Genomic DNA, 20,451 nt, shown 5'->3' on the forward strand with positions numbered 1-20,451 from the left:
TCCCATTATTCCTGGTTGACTTCTATTGTGTTCACGTAATGGCCAAAAATGGTAGAAGACACAAATTTTTTTTGCCTCTTGATGGCCATTTTCTTGTACCTCCTTTGAGAAGTCTTGTCCTACAACATTGAACTAGAAGATGGTTTCACGATAAAAAGAAGATGCACAATATGATAAGCATTCAAGTATGATGTGTGCAAGTCGTTTGCAAGAAATAGGACCTAGCGCTGCTTCCACCTCCGCCTCCTACATAGATTTCCCCTCTCCTTCGGTTGGCCTTGATGACACCGGGAAGGGTGGGGAAGCCAATCTATGCGAGGAGTTTTAAATAAAAAATAGTGTTTACTATAGATTTGGTAGCCGCCTTCTTTTCGGCATCCGCCTCAATGGAGATGGCATCATCTACAATAAGTGATCTTCAGTTCTTTATTCGACGACGAGATCTCCTTCTCAAATTCAATGGTGGTGTTGGAAGATAACAATTTTCTAAGTATGCCCCTTCAGATCTTGTTTCACCAGATCGATTTTGGATCTTTTGCGAGAAGGATTGTCCTTGTAATATTTGTCCCGACTGCTACGTCATCAACAATGGTGATTCGTACTTTCGACTCCCCAACGACATCGACCAAGTTGTTTGGTTGCTTTTCCCTGGCATATTGGTGTTCATATTCTTGTCGATGTTGATTAACTACTAGTTCAATGGCTACACGCGCACTTAGCTTTGCCATTGTTGCTTAAATTAAATTTATCCGAGAACCTTATTTCTATTTACATGCTTGGTTTAGTATCTACCTCCAGTTGCCTTTAGAAAAGTACAAGGTTCTATCATGAAAGAAGTAAGAGTTTGAAGTATTCGGACATGTACTCGTTTTTGTAGACTTTATTTTGTAATCATTGGAAGCTTGTATAACTCTACTATGTACTATTTACTTCTACAAATATATGGTATTGGTTTTTTTAAAAAGCATTCAAGGATGATGTTCAATCTATTTTACACTGAACAAGACGTTTGGGGGCTTTCTGCAGATGTTCTTCTGAATAGTAAGTGTCTTGATCCTGACCCTCCGTTTAAATCCATCGGCCCAGAATCCACTGTAAACGAGACCAGAATATTTCTTTCATCTCTCTTCTCCCGAGTCCTGAGATTCTGAATCAACTCGACTCGTACACCCCTGCCCTACATCCGCCGCCCTGCTTTACCGTACGGTCACCACCGACGCCCCAGCTCAATCCCACGCCGCACGGCCCCCCACACACTCCCGCCTCTCACGCGTCGACGCCATCCCGCTCCTGTTCATCCTCGCCGGGACATCGAGATCCCGCTGTCTCCGCCCCGTCCGCGAGCCTCTGGTGAGTTTCTTTTCCTGATCCAGCGACGAGTTAAATCCCACTGGCCTTCACAGCTACTGGGTGTGCCGCTGCAGTCCGTCTAGTGATCTAGATCCGCCCCTGCAGTCCATGCGTGCCTCTATGATCGTATGAGTACGCTGCTTGAATTGTTTTGTCAGATGATAGGCCCACATTTCTGACGGTAATTCTGAAATTGCTGAAACTCTTCGAGAGTTTCAACCAATTATCCCACTTTTATTGCAGTCACTGGCCAACGAGTTGTGCGATGAAATATCATGCTTCCAACGGTTTTTCGGAAGCAAAACATTCGTCCCTGTTCAATGATTTGTGAACACTGCTCCGTTTTTCCATCTCTAGTTAACACTTGCTGAATTTTGCAGGACATCCTTGTTTCATATCCAGGTGACTGTCGTAGGGCGTGGAACTAGTACATGGGGTCATACTCGGCGGGCGAAGTGGTTGCTGCTGCTGCTGCTGTTTCTGGTGCCCATTACACAGCACTTAATTTGGACCAGGTGGACATCAAAAGTTCCAAGTTGGGGGAGGAACAACCAACGACCTCAGGCATGGAGAATGGGCACCACTGTCCATTTGTTATTGGTTAGTAGTCCATGTGATGGATGCTCTTCTGTCTGTTTATTGATTTACTTCGGTATAAATTAGTTGCTTCTATAGCATATAGCCTTTTGGAACCTCCAAAATGCACCACAGAATAATAATTTGGTTTGGATTGCAGGTGTTGCTGGCGGTGCATCTTCGGGTAAAAGTACTGTTTGCAAAATGATCATTGATCAGCTATGCGATCACCGTGTAGTTGTCGTCACTCAGGTTTGTGTATTGCAGCTTTGTTTTCTGATTGCTCTTCTCTTATTGTATTTGGACTGTCCATTCCTTTGTAAAATTAAGTAACTGATGGTTCATTTGTTCTGGACTATAGTTTTGCAATGACATTAATTATGCCCTCCTTTTTTTTTATATCCCCATTGTCCTGCACAGAACCAACACTAATATAACTTTTGATGCCTGAATTAACTGGATGGAGACTAGAATGCTTCACTGCGAACCAATTTTCTTCTTCTGAGTAAGAAATATAGGTTCACAATATTTTCACATAACCCATGCCGCTAAGCAAATGATTAAATGACCAAGATCTAACACTTTCCTGTAATTTATTGCACTAGCACTTACACATAATATAGGTTCACAATATATCTCTGTTTTGTTTATTAGATGTAAAGTTTCCAGTCCCTCAAGTAATATAAATGTTTATCTTTAATACTGCAGGAGTCATTTTATTATGGACTGTCTGATGAAGAATTGGTCCATGTTGATGATTATAACTTTGATCATCCAGGTATAACTCATATTTGAGTACAATATAATGTCCTTCTGTGCCAGCAGCAAGAGTTGTGCACTAACTCTATTGTCATAATTTCAGATGCATTCAATATGGATTTACTACTCTCTTGTTTGGAAAACTTGAAACATGGCAGAGCTGTTGATATTCCTGACTACAACTTCAAAACACATAAGAGCGTCCCACATGCACGGAAGGTAATACTTTACATAGGGCGCTATTCAGAACTTACCTGGTAAACTGATGGTCTCCTGGTCCTGTGCTTTATGAAATTTTGGATCATGGCCTTAGGTTTCTAACAATGTCTGCAGATTATACTGTTTTTTATAGTGGTTTGAATTCTGTCAAAAATAAGTTCCCCACAAAACTATTAATTGTAACATTTATAGTGTGGTAAGTCTAAGATGACAAAATTTGTGGCAAGCACCTTATTGCTCAAGGTTGATCTTATCTTGAAATGTTTTCTCCAACAAAGTTGCTTACAAATTTCTGTCATTTATTCATGTATTGCACCACTTTATTTATCAGAGCAACTCTAATTATATGAGTTGCTGCCAGGTCAATCCTTCAGATGTCATAATTATGGAGGGAATTCTTCTTTTTCATGATTCACGTGTTCGGGATCTAATGAACATGAAGATCTTCGTTGATACAGGTACCAATATTTGCGTCCTAAACTGATGATATCTTCACGTCTCGCCTATGCCTTGTAACCTCCAATTGTGGCTTATGTCCAGGGAATTTAGTTTCAGATCATGTTTTACATGTAGACAGTGCCAGTATATCATAATATTTTACTGTGCACGCATTTGTGCCTCTCTGTTCCATTTAAATCAGAAGTATACTATATATTGATATTATTAATTTCCCTCCTTTCCTGATGGAAGACATGCGCTGAACTATTTTCGTTTATATGTATCAATTTACAATATTTTTTTAGTTTTTCATTGGTTATTTTCACATACAACAAACTTAAAGTTTTACAACAATTTTTGATTATTTTATTGTTTATTTTCACATACAACAAACTGCATCCATGGGCATAATCAATGCTAACACTCTGCAGTTGCGTAAATGATAAATACGAGAGGTGTCCTAATAATTTGCAGTCGTAAATTTGGTCTGGTCCACTACTTTGAACTAAGGTTCTCTGTCAGTACTCCCTCAGTTCCAGTGAATAAGGCTTATATCTTTTTTGAAAAGTCAAACTTACTAAACTTTGACAAAACTTTTAGAAAAAAACTACCAACAACTATAATATTATATAAATATATTTCATGATGTATCTGACGGTATTAATTTTGTATTTTATATTTCATAATGTATCTTTCTCCTTGTTCTGGTCTCCTTTTTCTGTTGGGTTTCATATCTAGCCTACCCCAACTTGCTTGGGAAAAAGGCTTTGATGTTGTTGTTGTTGTTGTAATGATTTATTCTAAAAACTCGGTCAAACTTTACATAGTTTGGCTTTCAAAAAAAAGCCTTATTCATGGAATGGAGGTAGTATACTTTTTCTATATTCAAATAGTTGTTGTATACCTTATCCATTCCACTCTGTGTGTGTATCATGTATTTTTATTACATTTTTTCAGATGCTGATGTGCGTTTAACAAGAAGGATCCGCCGTGATCTTGAGAAGGGTAGAGTTATTACATCTGTGTTAGATCAGGTTGCATAGCATTGCCATTTTCCTTGTCTATATTAGATTACATGTAGTGTATTTATGAACATCTAACACACACTACATGGTTTTTACCACAAATTTCTTGAATTAAGGTGTCACAGAATTCTACACGCGCTCTACAGATGTTTGTTACGGTTATGTTATTTTTGGCACTTAATGTCACGTTTTCTTGCAGTACTCAAAGTTTGTTAAGACGGCTTTTGAAGACTTCATCCTCCCTACAAAGAAATATGCTGATATTATCATACCACGAGGCGCAAATAACAATGTGGCAATTGACCTAATTGTTCAGCATATTCGCACTAAACTTGGTCAAAATGATCTCTGTAAAATACATCCTAATTTATATGTCATTCAGACTACTTATCAGGTAAATATTCTTGCTATTTGATATCTCCATAGTAAATTGCATGGATATTGTACCACTTCATGTCATATGGGGGTTCACTATGATTCTTCATGCTTCTTTTTAGATAAGAGGCATGCACACAATAATACGGGATGCTGCGACGACAACACATGATTTTATATTTTATGCTGATCGTTTGATTCGATTGGTCAGTATGTACATGCACTTCATTATTTTTCTTCATATGGGTGTGCACAATATCTTGAATTTTGCTGTGGAAAATAGGTTGTTGAGCATGGTCTGGGCCATCTTCCTTTCAAGGAAAAGCAGGTCATAACTCCCACTGGTAAGTAGCATTCCATGGTGGTCTTCTCCATGTATTCTTGTAGTGTATATAAGTAATCTCTTTTTTTCAAATGCATTTGACATATTACTTGCTGCAAGTTTTGCATAGGAGCTGGATTTGTAGTAATACTTCACTGGATAAAGTTACCTGTCCTAATAGTTTTCCATCTAATATAAGTATATATTTTATCCAATCATAGAATTTCATGTATTCACTTGTTCTGCTTATTTTTTCTAAAGTCTGTTTGTATGCAGTGCACGTATATATCTGTCATGTAGTTAAAATTCTTGCCATGCGTCTGTGGCTGGTTGTCTGGTTGATAGAATGATAGTTCAGAGCTACTCATCCTTTGCTTCTCTATCTTATTTTTGAACAAGGAAAAAAACACCTAGTACCAACAAAAACCAGATTCACCTCTACCGAAATGGTAGGATATTAATATGACCACTGCTGAAGCAGCTCGATCTCTGGTTCATCTCCTAGTCATACTGGAGGTGCTCCACCATTGGGCCATCTCCTGAGCTAAAACTGCACCTTGTTGCATTTGCTTCAAATCTGGCTTCTAAATACCTCACTAGAAATTCAGGATCACATAAGATTCTTCATTTTTAAATCAGATGGCACTCCAGATTGCCCAACAAAGCGCAGGTAGACTAACAATCTGTAACTGAGTATCCATGGCACATGTGTCAAATTGCCAATGAATGATAAACTGCCAAAATTCTATGTTTGACTTTAACAGCAACCCCTTTGCTGATAATTCTCTACATTTCTCTACAATATGTCAGTCGAAGATAGGTGATCTTATCCTTTTCTTTCCAGCCTCTAAGGAGCCACATCGATCCCATCTTCATCTCATGAAATCCTTAATGTCCCACTCCTAGGTATAGAACCAAGTAGGTCATTCTTGAGGTCTTGCTTAATCTGAAAAATATTTCAAGATTTTTCACAGAGGATTTATCATGCTTTTGTAGTATGCTTAATCAAAATCTCATGGTTTGCATTTATGCAATAAAGGTATTGTTGATACAAACAAGCAAACTGCTAGCTCTTATACGGACTAATTTACCCACCTCCATAAGTCTCTTCTTTTGTAATTATAACATTTACTGGAGTAACTTGCACTTGTATCCTATCCTGCAAGTAATTTGTGTGTTTCACCTTATGCACTTTCTTTTGCATGCAGGATCTGTTTATACTGGTGTGGATTTCTCTAAAAGTTTATGTGGTATATCAGTGATTAGGAGGTAACTAATTATTTTGTTGAGGTTCAGAATGACTGAACGACTTTCTTACTCACAGAAGGCCGAAATAATCCTAAATTTGTATACCTGAGACAGCATGTGCAAAACGATACAATGCTAGTTTACAAATGCTCCACACTACAGCCTTTTGGGAACTTGGTTTTGAGTCTCCTTCCTTTAGCTTTGCTATATGAGTTTCAGCCTCCATTCCTACTTGAATTATCGAGTACACATGCTTTGTGAAACAATTCATGGACTAGAACTCATTTTATTATTAGGTCATCTATGAACACAACACATGATATACTATTTAATAAAACTGCATTGGTTACTGATTCCTATAAACTGTGTTCCAGTGGCGAAAGTATGGAGAATGCATTGCGGGCATGCTGCAAAGGTATAAAGATTGGGAAGATTCTTATTCATAGGGAAGGAGATGATGGGAAACAGGTTTGATTGAATCTACTTTTGCACTTTATGTTAGAGTAAGTCTAGGTACTAAATTCTAAATATATTTGCAGCTCATCTATCATAATTTACCAAAAGATATTGCAAAAAGGCATGTTCTGCTGCTGGACCCAATATTGGGAACAGGTTTGTTGATGTTTCATACATATATGTGCACTTGGAGCGCACAACTTTTCATGTGAATGAATTATGAAATTATCTCTCCGTACCTGTCTGTCCTATATTTTCTGTCACTGAAAGCGGATATTTGTGAAGCACACATGCTCCACTGTTGGATATTAATCTCATATAATAATTTTCTTCATTTTGATCATGATCAGGAAATTCAGCTGTTCAAGCTATTTCTCTTCTGTTGGAGAAGGGTGTACAAGAGGCAAATATTATATTTCTCAATCTTATATCAGTAAGTCTTCTAAAGTCCAGAGCATATTTTTTTAATCTGAGTGTATTGGACAGTTCTCAAACTACTGAACGGATTGCACAAGCAATTAGGTGATTACAGGTGCTTGATAATGACTATCTCTGTAGTGCATTTGCCAACCTATTTATACTTGTTCTGCAAAATTTTGGGCAGAACAACCAATTATAGCTAGAAGCTGGCTGTTGGCTCTTCCGCTTCTTGTATTGACTGCTGTCTGCTGATAATGGTTTCGATACTAATGCCAGGGTCGACGATGCAAAAAATGAATACTTAAATTAGTTGTAGAGAAATATATATTTGTAGTGTGAATTCTGATTTGATTTAGGGATGTTGATTTAAGGTACTTCCTCCAATCCATAATAAGTGCCGGGGACTAAGTACAAAAATGTACTAACTTTGTACTAAATCCCTGACACTTACCATGGATCGGAGGCAAACCTTATACTAAATCCCCGACACTTGCTATGGATCGGAGGGAGTATTACATGTACGGACATGCAGACTAGAGGGATGGCTCCCGCACCAGCTCTCCCGCTAGCCCGCTCCTCCCACCTCTAGCCCCGCCGCCGTCGACCTCCCGCCGGTAAGCCCGCCCCTTGAGCCTCCCCGACCTCCTCTCCCAACCTCCCCGCCGCCATGTCGTCCGGCGGCAGCTACGACAGCGCGGCCCTCGCCGCCAAGATCGGTGGCTCTCCTCCGACGACGGCTCCATGGGCGGCAGCTCGCGCAGCTACGGCCGATGTGGCTCGCTCGCCGCCCCAAGCCGCGCCGGCGCCGCCACCGCCGTCGCCGCCGCTCCTGGCCGCGCGGAGGTCGTTCCCGTCGCGCGCCGGCCGCTACGCGTGTCGGCCCCCGTTCCGAGATCCACCGCATCAACACCGGCGCCGACCGCAGGCCCGACGGAGACGGCTGGCTGCAGCCCCGTCGTCGCCACCACCAACGCCGCCGTCCCCAAGGCGCAAGGAGCGCCGCGCGCGCCGCCGCAGCCCATCCCCCGAGATGGAGGGTGGCCTCTCGCTCGAGTGTCTCGAACCCGGGCACGCCGTCCGCGATCGCAAGAACGACGTCCGGTGCCGCCGCTGCTCGCTCTCCGGTCACGGCGGCAGGGATCGCACACCGGAGCAGCGCGCGTACGACCACGCTCGAGCCCGCCGCGCGCTCCGGAGGAGGCCCCCGCACAACGCCGTCGCTCGTCTCCGCCTCCACCACCGCCGCCACCACCTCCACGCACCCTTGCTGCGACCGCGCCACCTCCCTCTCCGCGCCACCTCGCGCCCGGCCGAGACGGCCATGGCGCGCACCGTTGATCCCCCGGGTCCGGTGCGTGCCCCGCCGCGGTGATGACGACGACGGCGCGCGCCGCCGATTCCCCGAGTCCGGTGCGCGTCATCCTATCCCGTAGCACGGAGATGGACGAGCGGAGCAGGTCTCGCGGCGCGCGATGGTGGCCTCCATCATCGGGACCGAGCCGACGGTCACCGCCGAGCAGGTGGCGCAGGTCCTCCATGCAAGCTTCAACTCGCAGCCGAGCGACTTCACCGTCCACCTCCATCAACCCGAGGACTTCCTCATAATCTTCGCCTCACAGGAGCTCAAAGATCGTCTCTCCGGGGACCACTTCATCGGGGATGCGAATTTCTCGCTCGACGATCCGCCCGTGGTGCAAGCTTGCACACGCCGGCAGGTGCGAGGTTGGAACACCGCGTCGAGCTCGCGCTCCGCGGCATCCCTCCGCGAGGCTCGGCAGGTTTCTACGGTGGAGTTCCTCCTCGCCCATGGCTGTTGGGTCGAGCGCATCCATCCAGACACGCGTTCTAGGGCAGACATGGCCACCTTCCGGCTGACCGCCCGCACCAACGACGTCGCCGCCATTCGCCCGCGCGCCATCCTCGAGGTCGTCGAGCTCATCCCTGCGCGCACTGCCTCCGAGGCACCAACCGTCCGGACCCTAACCTACCCCGTGTCCATCGAGATCGTCCACGCCGAGCCTGCTGCTCAAGCTGCTCCCTCTGCCGCCGCCGTCGACGGTGGTAACGGCGGCGCCGGAAACGGCAACGACGCTACCTATGGTGACCATGCAGCTCGGCGTGGCCCTCGCCGTCGGTGTCGCAAGCGCCGCCGTCCCGATGGAGGCACCGACGCTCCGGCCGGACGTGCGACGGCGCATGGCCCTCGACGCTCCTCGCTCGGGTCATGGACGGTCCGCGACGGCGTGCGGACGGGATCACCATGGATGGCCGCCGGTCCGACGCGCGATGGCTCGCCCCGCCGCCGCGCCAACGCCGGTCTCCGCCGCCGGCGAACGCTACATGGATCCTTGGCCGCTTCCGCGGGGCCCACGACGTCGGGGCCGGCCTCGTGCTCCAGCTCAAAGGGGCACTACTTTTGGCGGCAAAGCGGCCACATCCGGAGCCCGCACGCCGGCCACCGCAACGACCGCTGCGGCCGCCTCGGATCCGATGCATGGAGAAGGTTCTCCGCCGCCACCCGGCACGCTACCACTCGTCGCACCACCATCCACGCCAACGGTCCGGCCCAGCTCGCTGCGGAGCCCACGCCTTCCGCCGTACCGGACGGCTGGGGATCACGTGCCCACGCCTATGACCGAGTCACCGATCCGTTTGAATGGCTTGGCACCTCCCGCACCCCACGACGACCCGGGCGAGCCCCACCCTGACAAGACCAACAGCTGTTCCCATCGGGATCCTGCAACTCTGCAAAGCGAAGTCCCTGACTCCCTGTCGCCCGGACCAGCCAACGAGGATGATTTCCTGTCGGGGCAAAGTGCTGCTCCACAGTCTGTACACGTCTTGGAGCCTTCTGCCGACCTACACGATCGTGCGCAGCACTCACCGAGCGCCCTTCAAACTCCTTGCGAGCCCGCCCAGCCCGACCCATGTATGGAGGCCCAACACGAGCAGCCGACCCGGTCCACCGGCCCGAGCCCAACATCGTGCATGCAACGGAGCCCACGCCTCCCGTGGACGATCGCACGCCGTTGCGCTCGCGCCCGGACGCTTCGCGACGCCGCCGATCACGCTACGCCGCCGGATGCGGCCAACTGCGCCTCGGCCATGCACCCTCGGAGACTTCCTCAAGGCCGCCACGAAGGAGCTCGACGCCGCCCGCCAACGCCCGGGAAAAGATCGAGGCGGCTCCCGCTCACTTCTCGCCGCGCGCGGCGCTCGGCCATGCGTGCGAGCACGGGGGCTCCACCGACCGCCGAGCGCAGGGCGCACGTCCGCATCCTCCGCACCTCGGGAATCATCGGCGTGGACCGGGCCATCACCGCCGCCGAGATGGCTGCCTATGATCGCGTCTTCGCCGCGCCCATCTCCCTCGGCTGTCCTCACCGCGATGGCTGCCCTGGTCGACAGACAAATCCCTGTCGTGGCCACTCCCGAGCCGGTTGCCGCGAACGTCGACATCGCATGCGAGAACTGACCCGCCTCGTCTTGCCCACCCCCGCCGTCGATCTCTTCCTTATGGATTGCGGCCTAAAGATTGTAATTTCGAATGTCCGAGGTTTAAACGCTCGTGCTAGGCGCCTCGCTGTCCGATCCTTGATCGACTTAGCTGGACCATCTATTGTATGCCTACAAGAAACTAAGATGGCTTTGATCTACTCGCACATTGTCCTTGAGGCCCTAGGCCCTGATTTCGATGACTACACTTACCTCCCGCGATTGGCACCCGTGGCGGCATTCTCCTTGCGTGGAAGAGCGGGGTCGTTACCATTATCGACCCACTGTTCACCACCAATGCGCCGACGGCCAAGGTGTCTATGGGTGCGAGCACGCCATGGTGGATCACCTGCGGTCTATGGCCCACACAGACACCGATGACAAGATCCAATTCTTACAGGAGTTGCGTGACATAAGGGCTGATTGTCAAGGCCCGTGGATGCTTTGCGGCGATTTTAACCTAATCTACCAAGCCGCGGACAAAAACAACGATAACCTGGACAGGCGCATGATGGGAAGGTTCCGGAGGCTTATCAACGACTCCGCTCCTCAAAGAGATATACCTCAACGGGCGCCGTTATACCCGGTCCAACGAACGGTCGCCGCCTACTCCGGTCCGCCTCGACCGTGTCCTTTGCACCGTCGGCGGGAGGAAGCCCATGGGGAGTGCCACCTCCGGCCGCTCGGCCTCCGTCATCTCGGATCACGGCCCCCTACTCCTCGATCGTCGCCCGATGCCGGCGGCACACCGTCGCTTCCACTTCGAGGACTATTGGATGAGGCTCGACGGCTTCCATGACACGGTCACCACGGCATGGAATTCCACCGGGATGCCGATCCTTTCCAGAGGCTTATGATGCGGCTTCGAGCCACGGCGCGCATGCTTTCGAGCCGGAGCGCACGGACGGTGGGCAACGTCAGAGACAAGATGGCGATTTCCCGCGAGCTCATCTCCCGCTTCGACAAGGCGCAGGAGAGCAGACACCTGACTGCCCATGAAAGCCAACTGCGCAAGCAACTCAAGGTCTCCTACCTCGGCCTAGCCTCCCTTGATCGCACCATTGCCCGCCAACGCGCTCGGATCGCCAACCTAAAGGACGGAGACGCGAACACATCGTTCTATCACCGCCAGTGCACATATAGGAGGCAGAAAAACAAGATCTTCAGCATCGCCACGGACGATCGAGTCCTGACCGACCACACCGACATGGCCGAGGCCGCGTTCCGACGACTTTGACGCCCTCCTTGGCACCGCAGATCGCTAGAGAACACACCCTGGATCTCTCCCGGCTTATCGAGGCACATGATCTGCAGGAGCTTGAGGCGCCCTTTGGCACGGACGAAATCCGGAACGCGATTAAAAGACTCGCCGGCCAGAAAAGCACCCGGCCCGGACGGCTTCACCGCGAGTTCGTCCGAGCCTCGTTGGCCCACCGGTCGGGGAGGATTTTGTCGCCGTCTTTCGGCAGGCTCTTCGATCGGCGAGGCCGGGGTTTCGAGCAAGCTCAACCGGGCGCTCTTGACCCTCCTTGCTAAGCGTCCCGACGCTAGTCGCTTGTCGGACTACGAGCCTATAAGTCTCATCCACCTAGTCGCGAAAATCTTCGCCAAGGTCTTGTCGCTCAGATTGGCCCCACGCCTTGACACCCTGGTTAGCAACAACCAAAATGCCTTCATCACGGGTCGGAGCCTCCACGACAACTTCGTGTTAGTAAGACAGTCAGCAAAGCTCCTGCACCAGCTTGGAGAACCGCGTGTCCTGCTCAAGCTCGATCTAGCAAAGGCTTTCGACTCGCTCTCATGGTCCTTCCTCTTCGAGGCCCTGCGATGTTATGGCTTCGGGAATAGGTTCCTCGAGTGGCTGTCGATTTTGCTGTCTTCCGCGAGCACGCGCATCCTCCTCAACGGCGAGCCCGCCCCCCCCATCTGGCATCACCGAGGGCTACGGCAGGGCGACCCCTTGTCGCCTCAGCTCTTCGTCCTTGCCGTCGATGTGTTAGGCCGGCTCTTCAAACACGCTGTCCAGCTGGGCATCCTACAACGGCTTCACCCAAGAAGGGACATACCGCCCATATCTCTATATGCCGACGACGTCGTCCTATTCTGTCATCCCACGGCCAGCGACCTCGACGCCGTCCGGGAAATCCTACACCTCTTTGGTTGCGCCTCCGGCCTCAACGTCAACTTCTCCAAGAGCTCTGCAAGTCTTCTTCGCCGCAGCCCAAGAGCCGGCCACGCCGTCGCTCACACGGCTTGGCTGCCCTGTCGTGGACCTTCCGATCACCTACCTTGGCATCCCGCTAACTCTACGAAGGCCCACCGTAGCGCAGCTCCAGCCCGTCATTGACAAAATCGCCGGGCGCCTTCCAACCTGGAAAGCCGGCCTCATGAGCAAACCCGGCGGCCGGCAATGGTGAAATCTGTCCTATGCGCCATCCCCATCCACCAACTACTTGCATTCGCCCCACCAAAGAAAGCCCTTCGGATGGTCGAGAAGATCAAACGTGGGTTCCTCCGGGCTGGTCGCGCCGCCGCCAACGGAGGACACCGCCACGTTAACCGGAAGCGTGTCCGCCGCCCTCTCCCTCGGCGGCCTTGGTGTCCAGGACATCGAGCGCGCCGGCCTCGCGCTCGAGCTGCGTTGGCTTTGGCTCTCCCGCACCGACGACGGTCGGGCATGGAGTGGCCTTGACATGCGCTTCTCGCCGACGAGCATGCGCTCTTTTTCGCCTCGACCACCATGCGTGTCGGTAATGGCCAACGGGCACTTTTTTGGGAGGACGGTGGATCCAGGGCGGGGCCATCAAAGAGCTCATGCCGCAACTATACAATTGTGTCTCAAAAAGACGCCGCAAGACCGGATCGGTCGCAGACGGTCTTCTCGGCAATGCCCGGGCACGAGACATTCGGGGGCTGCTTGGAGTCCATGAGATTGGACAAGTACCTCATGCTTTGGCGCATGATCCAAGACACCGCGCTCAACGACCAACCCGACCAGCTGGTCCGGAAGTGGACGGACTCCGGCATCTACACGGCCAACTCATGCTACCTAGCCACCTTCCACGGATCGACGACTTGCTGCTCCCGGAAATTGGTTTGGAAGACATGGGCACCACCCAAAGTCAAATTCTTCCATTGGTCGGCAAGCATGGACAGATGTTGGACTCGCGGAGCGCCTAGCCCGTCATGGCCTCCCTCACCACCAACGTTGCCTCCTCCGCGATCGGGCGACGGAGTCGATGCACCACCCGATGTCGGAGTGCCCCTTCACCCGACGCAGACGTGGCATGAGGTCCCGGCCCGGCTGCGGATGACGGCGAGACCACCCGACGGCGAGCCCAGCCTCATAGACTGGTGGCACCACGCCGGACAGGACACGCCAGCGCCCCTCCGCAAAGGGCTTGCATCCGCCACTCTCCCGATCCCATGGATGATTTGGAAACACAGAAACTCTTGCGTCTTCGACGGAGCTCAACCTTCCCTGCAACTCTTGCTGCAAAACATCAAGGATGAGCTTAGGGCTTGGGCTAGGGCAGGGGCTCAGGGCCTACGGGTCGTGCTGCCACAAACCTGGGATGTACACTGATGTTCATGTGTTTGTACCATACTCTGCCTCCTAGGAGGATGTAAATAACTTCTACCTTTTCAATGAAATGAAACGCAAAGGTCCTTTGCGTTTTCTCGAAAAAAAAAGTATTACATGTACACTTAGTGCATACTTGTTGATGGATAGAGATAACTGACTACTGAAACTGTTTGTTGAAGAATAGATAAGTAACTGCTGAGACTGTTTGCTGTTATCCCAGGCTCCCCAAGGGGTGCACGTAGTCAGCAAGAGATTCCCAAGGATCAAGATTGTGACATCGGAGATTGAGCAAGGTCTGAATGATGATTTTCGCGTCATCCCCGGAATGGGTGAGTTTGGGGATAGATACTTTGGAACAGATGATTATCAGTCATCAACGCCATTCTTTGGTGATGCCAAAGATCGTGTAAGGTCAGATGATATTTCTTCTCCATGGACTCTGGATTATGCCATTCACGGATTCAAGCTTTATCACTTCACTGGTCTGTGCTAACGGATTCCCTCTTAAAATTCTGCAGGTTGTTGTGAGAATTACAGACATTGCAAATGTTGCCTCCGGCATTAGCCAATAATTTTTTGAGATATATTTTTTCCATTTTCCAAACTCTCAGGGTCCATACTGTTGAGTTCTTTACCAGAAACTGTATATCACGGAACATTACAAACGATTCAAACTAAATGGAGCAATTCCACCTTTTTGGAACCGACGATCATGTCGTGTATACATTCCCAGTCACATCCCCACTTTTTTAATTCAAAAAAATATTGGATGTAGGGGAGACGACTTTATTACAAACCTAAACGGCTAGATTCCGCACTACAAACAATCAACATGCAAAGTAGCACCATCTGTTGAACGTCTCTTTCCGCTCCATTTGATTTTAACAAATCTTCAAGTCTAAAAAAAGCTAGCTTTATCGTACGGGTATCTCCTGGGGATTTTCTCATGGATGCATTTGTCAAGAAAGGCAGGCTGACGAAAGGAGAACAAAATTAAACAATCACACTGGTGCATCATCCTGCACACTCCTGCATAGATTGTAGCTGCTGTTGACACTGATGTAGATAAAAGATTTGCTAAAGGGAGAATATGTACACGGAGAGGACACTACAAGCCAGAGATGTGTCTGCTCAGGTTTTCCTCAGAAGAAAATAAAATAAAGTACAGTACATGTGGCAACCAAAGACATAATAGTAGTCCCACTGGCAATTGCTGGATGTCGGTGTGTCATTTTTCCATGGAGAGCGCATGCATGTTGCGCAAATTCTAGGCATGCAAATCAAGTTGCATCCATGAGCTCCATTCTTGTGCATTCATGGGCAGTGATCACTGGCAGGATTGGCATGATGACGTTCACCAGAGGAGTACTTTCTCTTTCGATGGATGGAGGAGAGTTGCCTTGGCGGGCAATGGCATGATCTCATTCTTCGATGACTCCATTTTTGCCCTTATTTGGTCTGAAGAAACCATAGCACCCAATCCTCTTTCTGCACCAGCTCAAAAAGGAGAGTTTGTTAGATCCCTGAATAAAATGCTTGGCATGATCTGAGTTAGATGCATGTTCTAGTCCTAGTGCGGAGATGATGATTATATTAGCCGTTGCTGAGTAGGACGTAAAGCATTTGCGCGATGATTGAGATTTAGGTGAGGAGCCGAATTTGAGCTTTTCACAATGGAAGAAGAGCTAAAGTAGGCAATACTAGGAAGAAAGATACAGGAGACCCGTATGACCCGAAATTAGGTGTGATTGGAGTCCATGTAATATCCAGCTATTTTTGGCCAAACCTATTACCATGAACCTACAGAGATGTATCGTTATCCAGAAATAGTTAAGCAAAATTAGCTGTAATCTAACTGATGTTTATCTTATAAGGGGTAACTATCACAGGCCACAATATTTATCAGCAATGATATCATTGAAACATGAGAGCAAACAATTCTCAACATCCCAGTAAACAACATAGATATCCCAACAGCTCATGGCAATACTTTTTTTTTCTCTAAAATCCAGAAACGAACAATTTAGGAAAATGAGAAATCAAAGAGAAGACTTGATAAAAGCGATCATGTCAAGTCATGCCTTCTGCCAAAGAAGGCTGCTGGGTACAATGATCTGACCGCTAAGTTGGGTTCTGAAGAAACAATTTATGGACTCCAAGCTATGACTTATCTTTGCCGTGTTGACCTATCTGCCCCCAAACATTTGTCATGACTTCACACTAACTTGAATTTCCACTCTTCTAGAAGAGGGGTGCAATTAATTCGGCCTTTTCTTAGCAGCCAATACTGTACAATTTTCAAACTAGACGTATTTGCTGACACATGCTGGTTTTTTGATCCAATCGTTTCTCATACGTGGCTCCGACCTGAGAACAATTTTTTTTTGTTTCTTATCCAAAAACTTGTTCTAGAAAAATGGTATAGTATCTGGACAAGAAAAGCTTTTTTTACTGCTCTGGACAAGAATAACTAACTGTCTTAACAAAAATGTTAAGCTACAAAAATGAAATGAAATGTGCATCAGTTTCTTGGAGAAATGAGATTCATCAGAAATAAAAAGCAAAACATTCCATCACCTGAAGAACCTAAATGGCTTCTCAAAAAACGAAGAGAACACTCGAGTCTAAAACACAATTAATCCCTTAGATATCCCTTTTTATATGCACAATTTTTAGCAAGAACAAAGTTTGTTCAGTACAGTACTACAATCCCTGAAGGAGAAATCATTTCAAAGGAAGCAATTAAGAAGAAGAAATTACCTGCTCCTGCTCCTGGCCGGAGCTTGCGGATTGGTGCCGCCATTGACACGTCCATTTCCATTATTCCTGCTGGCGCTGCCGTTGCTGTTGCTGCTGCCGGTGCTGCTGGTCCTGCTGCTGCTCCCCGCCTCGCTGAACTCGCTCTTCTTCCACCACTCTTCCTCCTCCTCCTTCTTGTGCTTCATCTTCTTTTTGCTCTCCTTGGCGGCGCCGGCGGGCGCGGTGGGCTTGGGCGACACCTTCTGTTTCCGGCCGACGGAGAGCGGCATGAAGAGCTTGATGAGCAGTCCGGTGTCCAGGCTCACGCTCCGCTCCATGCTCCGGCTCCGCGTCCTCCGCATCGTCCTCTGCTTCCTCGCCTTCCCCTGTTTCTTGTCGCCGCTCTGTTTCTTGGTCTGCTCGTCGTCCATGGTGGGCATGGCCGCCGCTGCGGTATGCTTCTTCGGTTCGTCGTATTCTCTTCCTTGCATGGCGGCGGTGGCGTGCGGTTGAGTCGGGGGAGGAGGAGGAGGTGGTGTAGGCAGCGGGAATGGGCCGCGGGACTCGACGATGTCACGGAGGGAGAGCTCGTAGGAGGCCTCGGGGAGGCCGCGGACGAGGTCAAGCATCTCGCGGCGGTACCCGGCGATGGCCTGCGCACGCGACGGGGAGCTCCCGGCGGAGGCCGGGTAGAGGCGACCGTAGTGGGGGTGCTGCGCCCAGAGCTGCGGCGACGGCGTGCCGGAGCCGGACTCCGGCGAGCCGGGGCTCGGCGCCTGCAGCCACCGGAAGTCTTCCTCGCCCGCGCGCGGCGCCAACCGGTTCTCCGCCGGCCGCCGAGGCGGCAGCGCGCGCCTGTCGTCGGCGTCAGTCATCCGCGCCATGGGCGTCGGCGGATCTCCAGGGAAGCTGAAGTCGTGCCTCCACTGCACCGACCGTCTGGCCATCTGAGATGGAGAGAGAGGTGTGGAAAAGGATGTGCGGTGTGGTGGTGGGTGAATGGGGCTTTGTTGCGGCGAGTCTTGGTTGCGCGCGGGCTTTAAAAGCTTTGGTTGAATCGGTGGTAAATTACGGCGTCGGAGCACGCACAGCTGGCTGGCGAATGTGGACGGGACACGCGCGAGCACGAATGAGCGTCGTTGCGGCGGTTGCACGGCCTACCTTAGAGCAAGTACAATAAATCCTACTCAGCTGGCTATAAGAAATAGAATAATATATTTTTGTCTAGTTGGAGGAGAGAGAAGGGGAGAGAGAAGGTAAGTGGGCTCTTATGCAGAAGCGCACCTCAAGACGCGTCTCCTAGGTAAGTTGTGAGAGTGAAAGGTGGGCCATATATTGATAAAGTACTACATTCTTATACATATTAGCTACAAGTTAGCTATAGCTGACATGGCAACTTACTTATAGCCAACAGCCGGCTCTACTATTGGAATTGCTCTTAACTCAATTGTCACTCGCCTCTAGAACGAACTATGTTCTCAACCTCACGGTGATAATCACAAAAAAAATTAGTATTTAAGTTCACCGACCTACTCGTAATAAACCTCAACAGCAGTATAAGAAAATTTAAAAGTAATAAAAATATAGTAAAAAAAAGTCTTTGGTGCACCTAGGGACGACTACAAGCACTCGAACGAGCCAAAGGGGCGTCGCCATACTTGCCCCTCTGTCACTGGAGCTGAACAAAGTTTGGCGTAGTAGAACCTGTTGTAGTACAAATCGTCGTGCGGCAACTACAAAGGATCAACATACGAGAGTAGGAGCCATCACCGATGAATAGGAGCGTAGATTATAAGTAACATGGCATAAATCCAATGAAATCCGCTAGAGACAAACAACCACACGCCCTGACACATCACCATAAAGGAGGTTAGACGGGAGGAATTCCATCTTCACGGAGCCGCCACCGCCATGCATTTCTCAGTAGGACACAAACTCTAACCTCTGACCGAGATCCACAGTACCTCCATGACCTAAGGGCACAAGATGCAAGGAAGATCGGCAGTGGCACCGACAAGAGGGAGAGAAACCCTAATAACCTATCTCTCTCTAACAGGAACTAACTGGTATGCTAGAGAGAAAAAGAGCAAAAGGTTTTTACATAATCATAATATTTTTATTGGTTTGATTTCCGAGATACAAGAGTTTACAAGGTTTTCTTTGGAAATTGATGGCTTGGTTTATTTTCTTGGAACATAAGGAAGAATCATGCAATGCTGCCAATGCAGGCAACATGATTTTGTTCAAGCCATATCTAATATTCTCTAAGGCGGGCGGATGTCTAGGTGAGGCGGGTGGGTGGTTCGCGACTCATCGCCGGGTGAGCCTTGCTCTAGTTGCCGGCCAGGAGAGGTGACGACGACGTCATCGGGCGTTTCGAACTTCTTAAACGTGTCGTAAACATGGTTCTCTTGCGCCTCCGCTCGGGAACTTTTAGGAGAAACCCTATACCCCACGAGGGATCACGAAGGGCAGTGATTTTTTGTGTTTGTTGCCTCTTGGGGCCTCGTCCTAGGTGTTCTGCGGGCTGGAGGGATCCGTGGACGGAGTTGGTGGTCCGCAGCGGCACGTTGCGAGGCAACCTTGGCTACGCCGAGCATGCAGGCGCGTCTTAGGGTTTGGTGAGCTCCGAGTGAAGACCATGCACCGACTTCGGTCGATGCTAGAGATGATGGCACTCAGACGTTACTCTCGTCCTTGGAGGCATCATCTGTGAGTCCCTTCACCACCCATGTTCGGTGCATTGTTTGTTCGTATGGTTTGCGTTGTCTTATTTTTCGTCATCGGCTAGGCGATGCGTGGCACTAGGTCTGGTGTGGATGTCGGAGTGGCAGGGCAGTTTATCGCCTCTGTCGTGTTGCGTTGAGGTGTTAGATTTGATCACTTGGGCGGTTTGGTTGTCGACTCATGTGGGAAGGGACTCACAGATGATGTATCGATTTATGATGTATTAGGTTCGCTATCGGTTTATGATGTATCGATTTTCGGATGGTTTTCCTTATAAACTTTCCAATTCACTTCTTTTATATTACCAATGAAAATGCAAATCTTTTGCTCATTAAAAAAGATTTGAGTGCGTCACAAAACCAAAACACTGTTTCAGATACATCAACATCCATGGACCCAATATATATAACCGCACGTTTTGTTTTCTCACGAATGCTTTCATGTTTCCCCGTTTCTTTGAAATATAATTATCTTGAATTATGTTGGTTTTTGTCTTTTTCTTGGTTTTCTAGAACACTGCAACACCAATTTTCTAAACTTTTCCTGTTGTTGTAGGTTGCTCAGTTTTCCCGCTTTTGAAGCAAACAAAATAAAACTTCCATGTGCAAAACCCTAGGAAAATGGTATTATACTAAAACGATCGAAAACAATACAGGTAGTAAATATAAAACAAAGCTGACATATTACATCAAATTCATAAGAACTCTATTGGTGTT

General features: G+C 48.9%; 2 protein-coding genes across 2 annotated transcripts; one reads left to right on the plus strand and one right to left on the minus strand.

Annotated features, from left to right (window-relative positions):
* The first annotated feature begins 1,175 nt into the window (after positions 1–1,175).
* LOC124703546 (uridine kinase-like protein 3) lies at positions 1,176–14,977 on the plus strand. The gene is made up of 16 exons (XM_047235762.1): positions 1,176–1,350; positions 1,731–1,950; positions 2,087–2,178; positions 2,635–2,704; positions 2,789–2,904; positions 3,266–3,362; positions 4,300–4,376; positions 4,567–4,761; positions 4,865–4,948; positions 5,026–5,086; positions 6,273–6,333; positions 6,687–6,780; positions 6,852–6,924; positions 7,119–7,201; positions 14,490–14,680; positions 14,788–14,977. The coding sequence occupies exons 2-16, from the start codon at positions 1,782–1,784 to the stop codon at positions 14,795–14,797; spliced, it is 1,473 nt and encodes a 490-aa protein (XP_047091718.1). The 5' UTR covers positions 1,176–1,350; positions 1,731–1,781; the 3' UTR covers positions 14,798–14,977.
* A 73-nt stretch (positions 14,978–15,050) lies between these two features.
* On the minus strand, positions 15,051–17,991 carry LOC124703548. Its single transcript, XM_047235763.1, has 2 exons — positions 17,030–17,991; positions 15,051–15,757 (listed from the first exon to the last, which is right to left on the minus strand). Exons 1-2 carry the CDS (start codon positions 17,953–17,955, stop codon positions 15,691–15,693), a joined length of 993 nt encoding a protein of 330 aa, XP_047091719.1. The 5' UTR covers positions 17,956–17,991; the 3' UTR covers positions 15,051–15,690.
* Between the last annotated feature and the right edge of the window lie 2,460 nt (positions 17,992–20,451).

The sequence above is a fragment of the Lolium rigidum genome, chromosome 3 (assembly GCF_022539505.1).
Source record: "Lolium rigidum isolate FL_2022 chromosome 3, APGP_CSIRO_Lrig_0.1, whole genome shotgun sequence".
Taxonomy (NCBI): Eukaryota; Viridiplantae; Streptophyta; class Magnoliopsida; order Poales; family Poaceae; genus Lolium; species Lolium rigidum.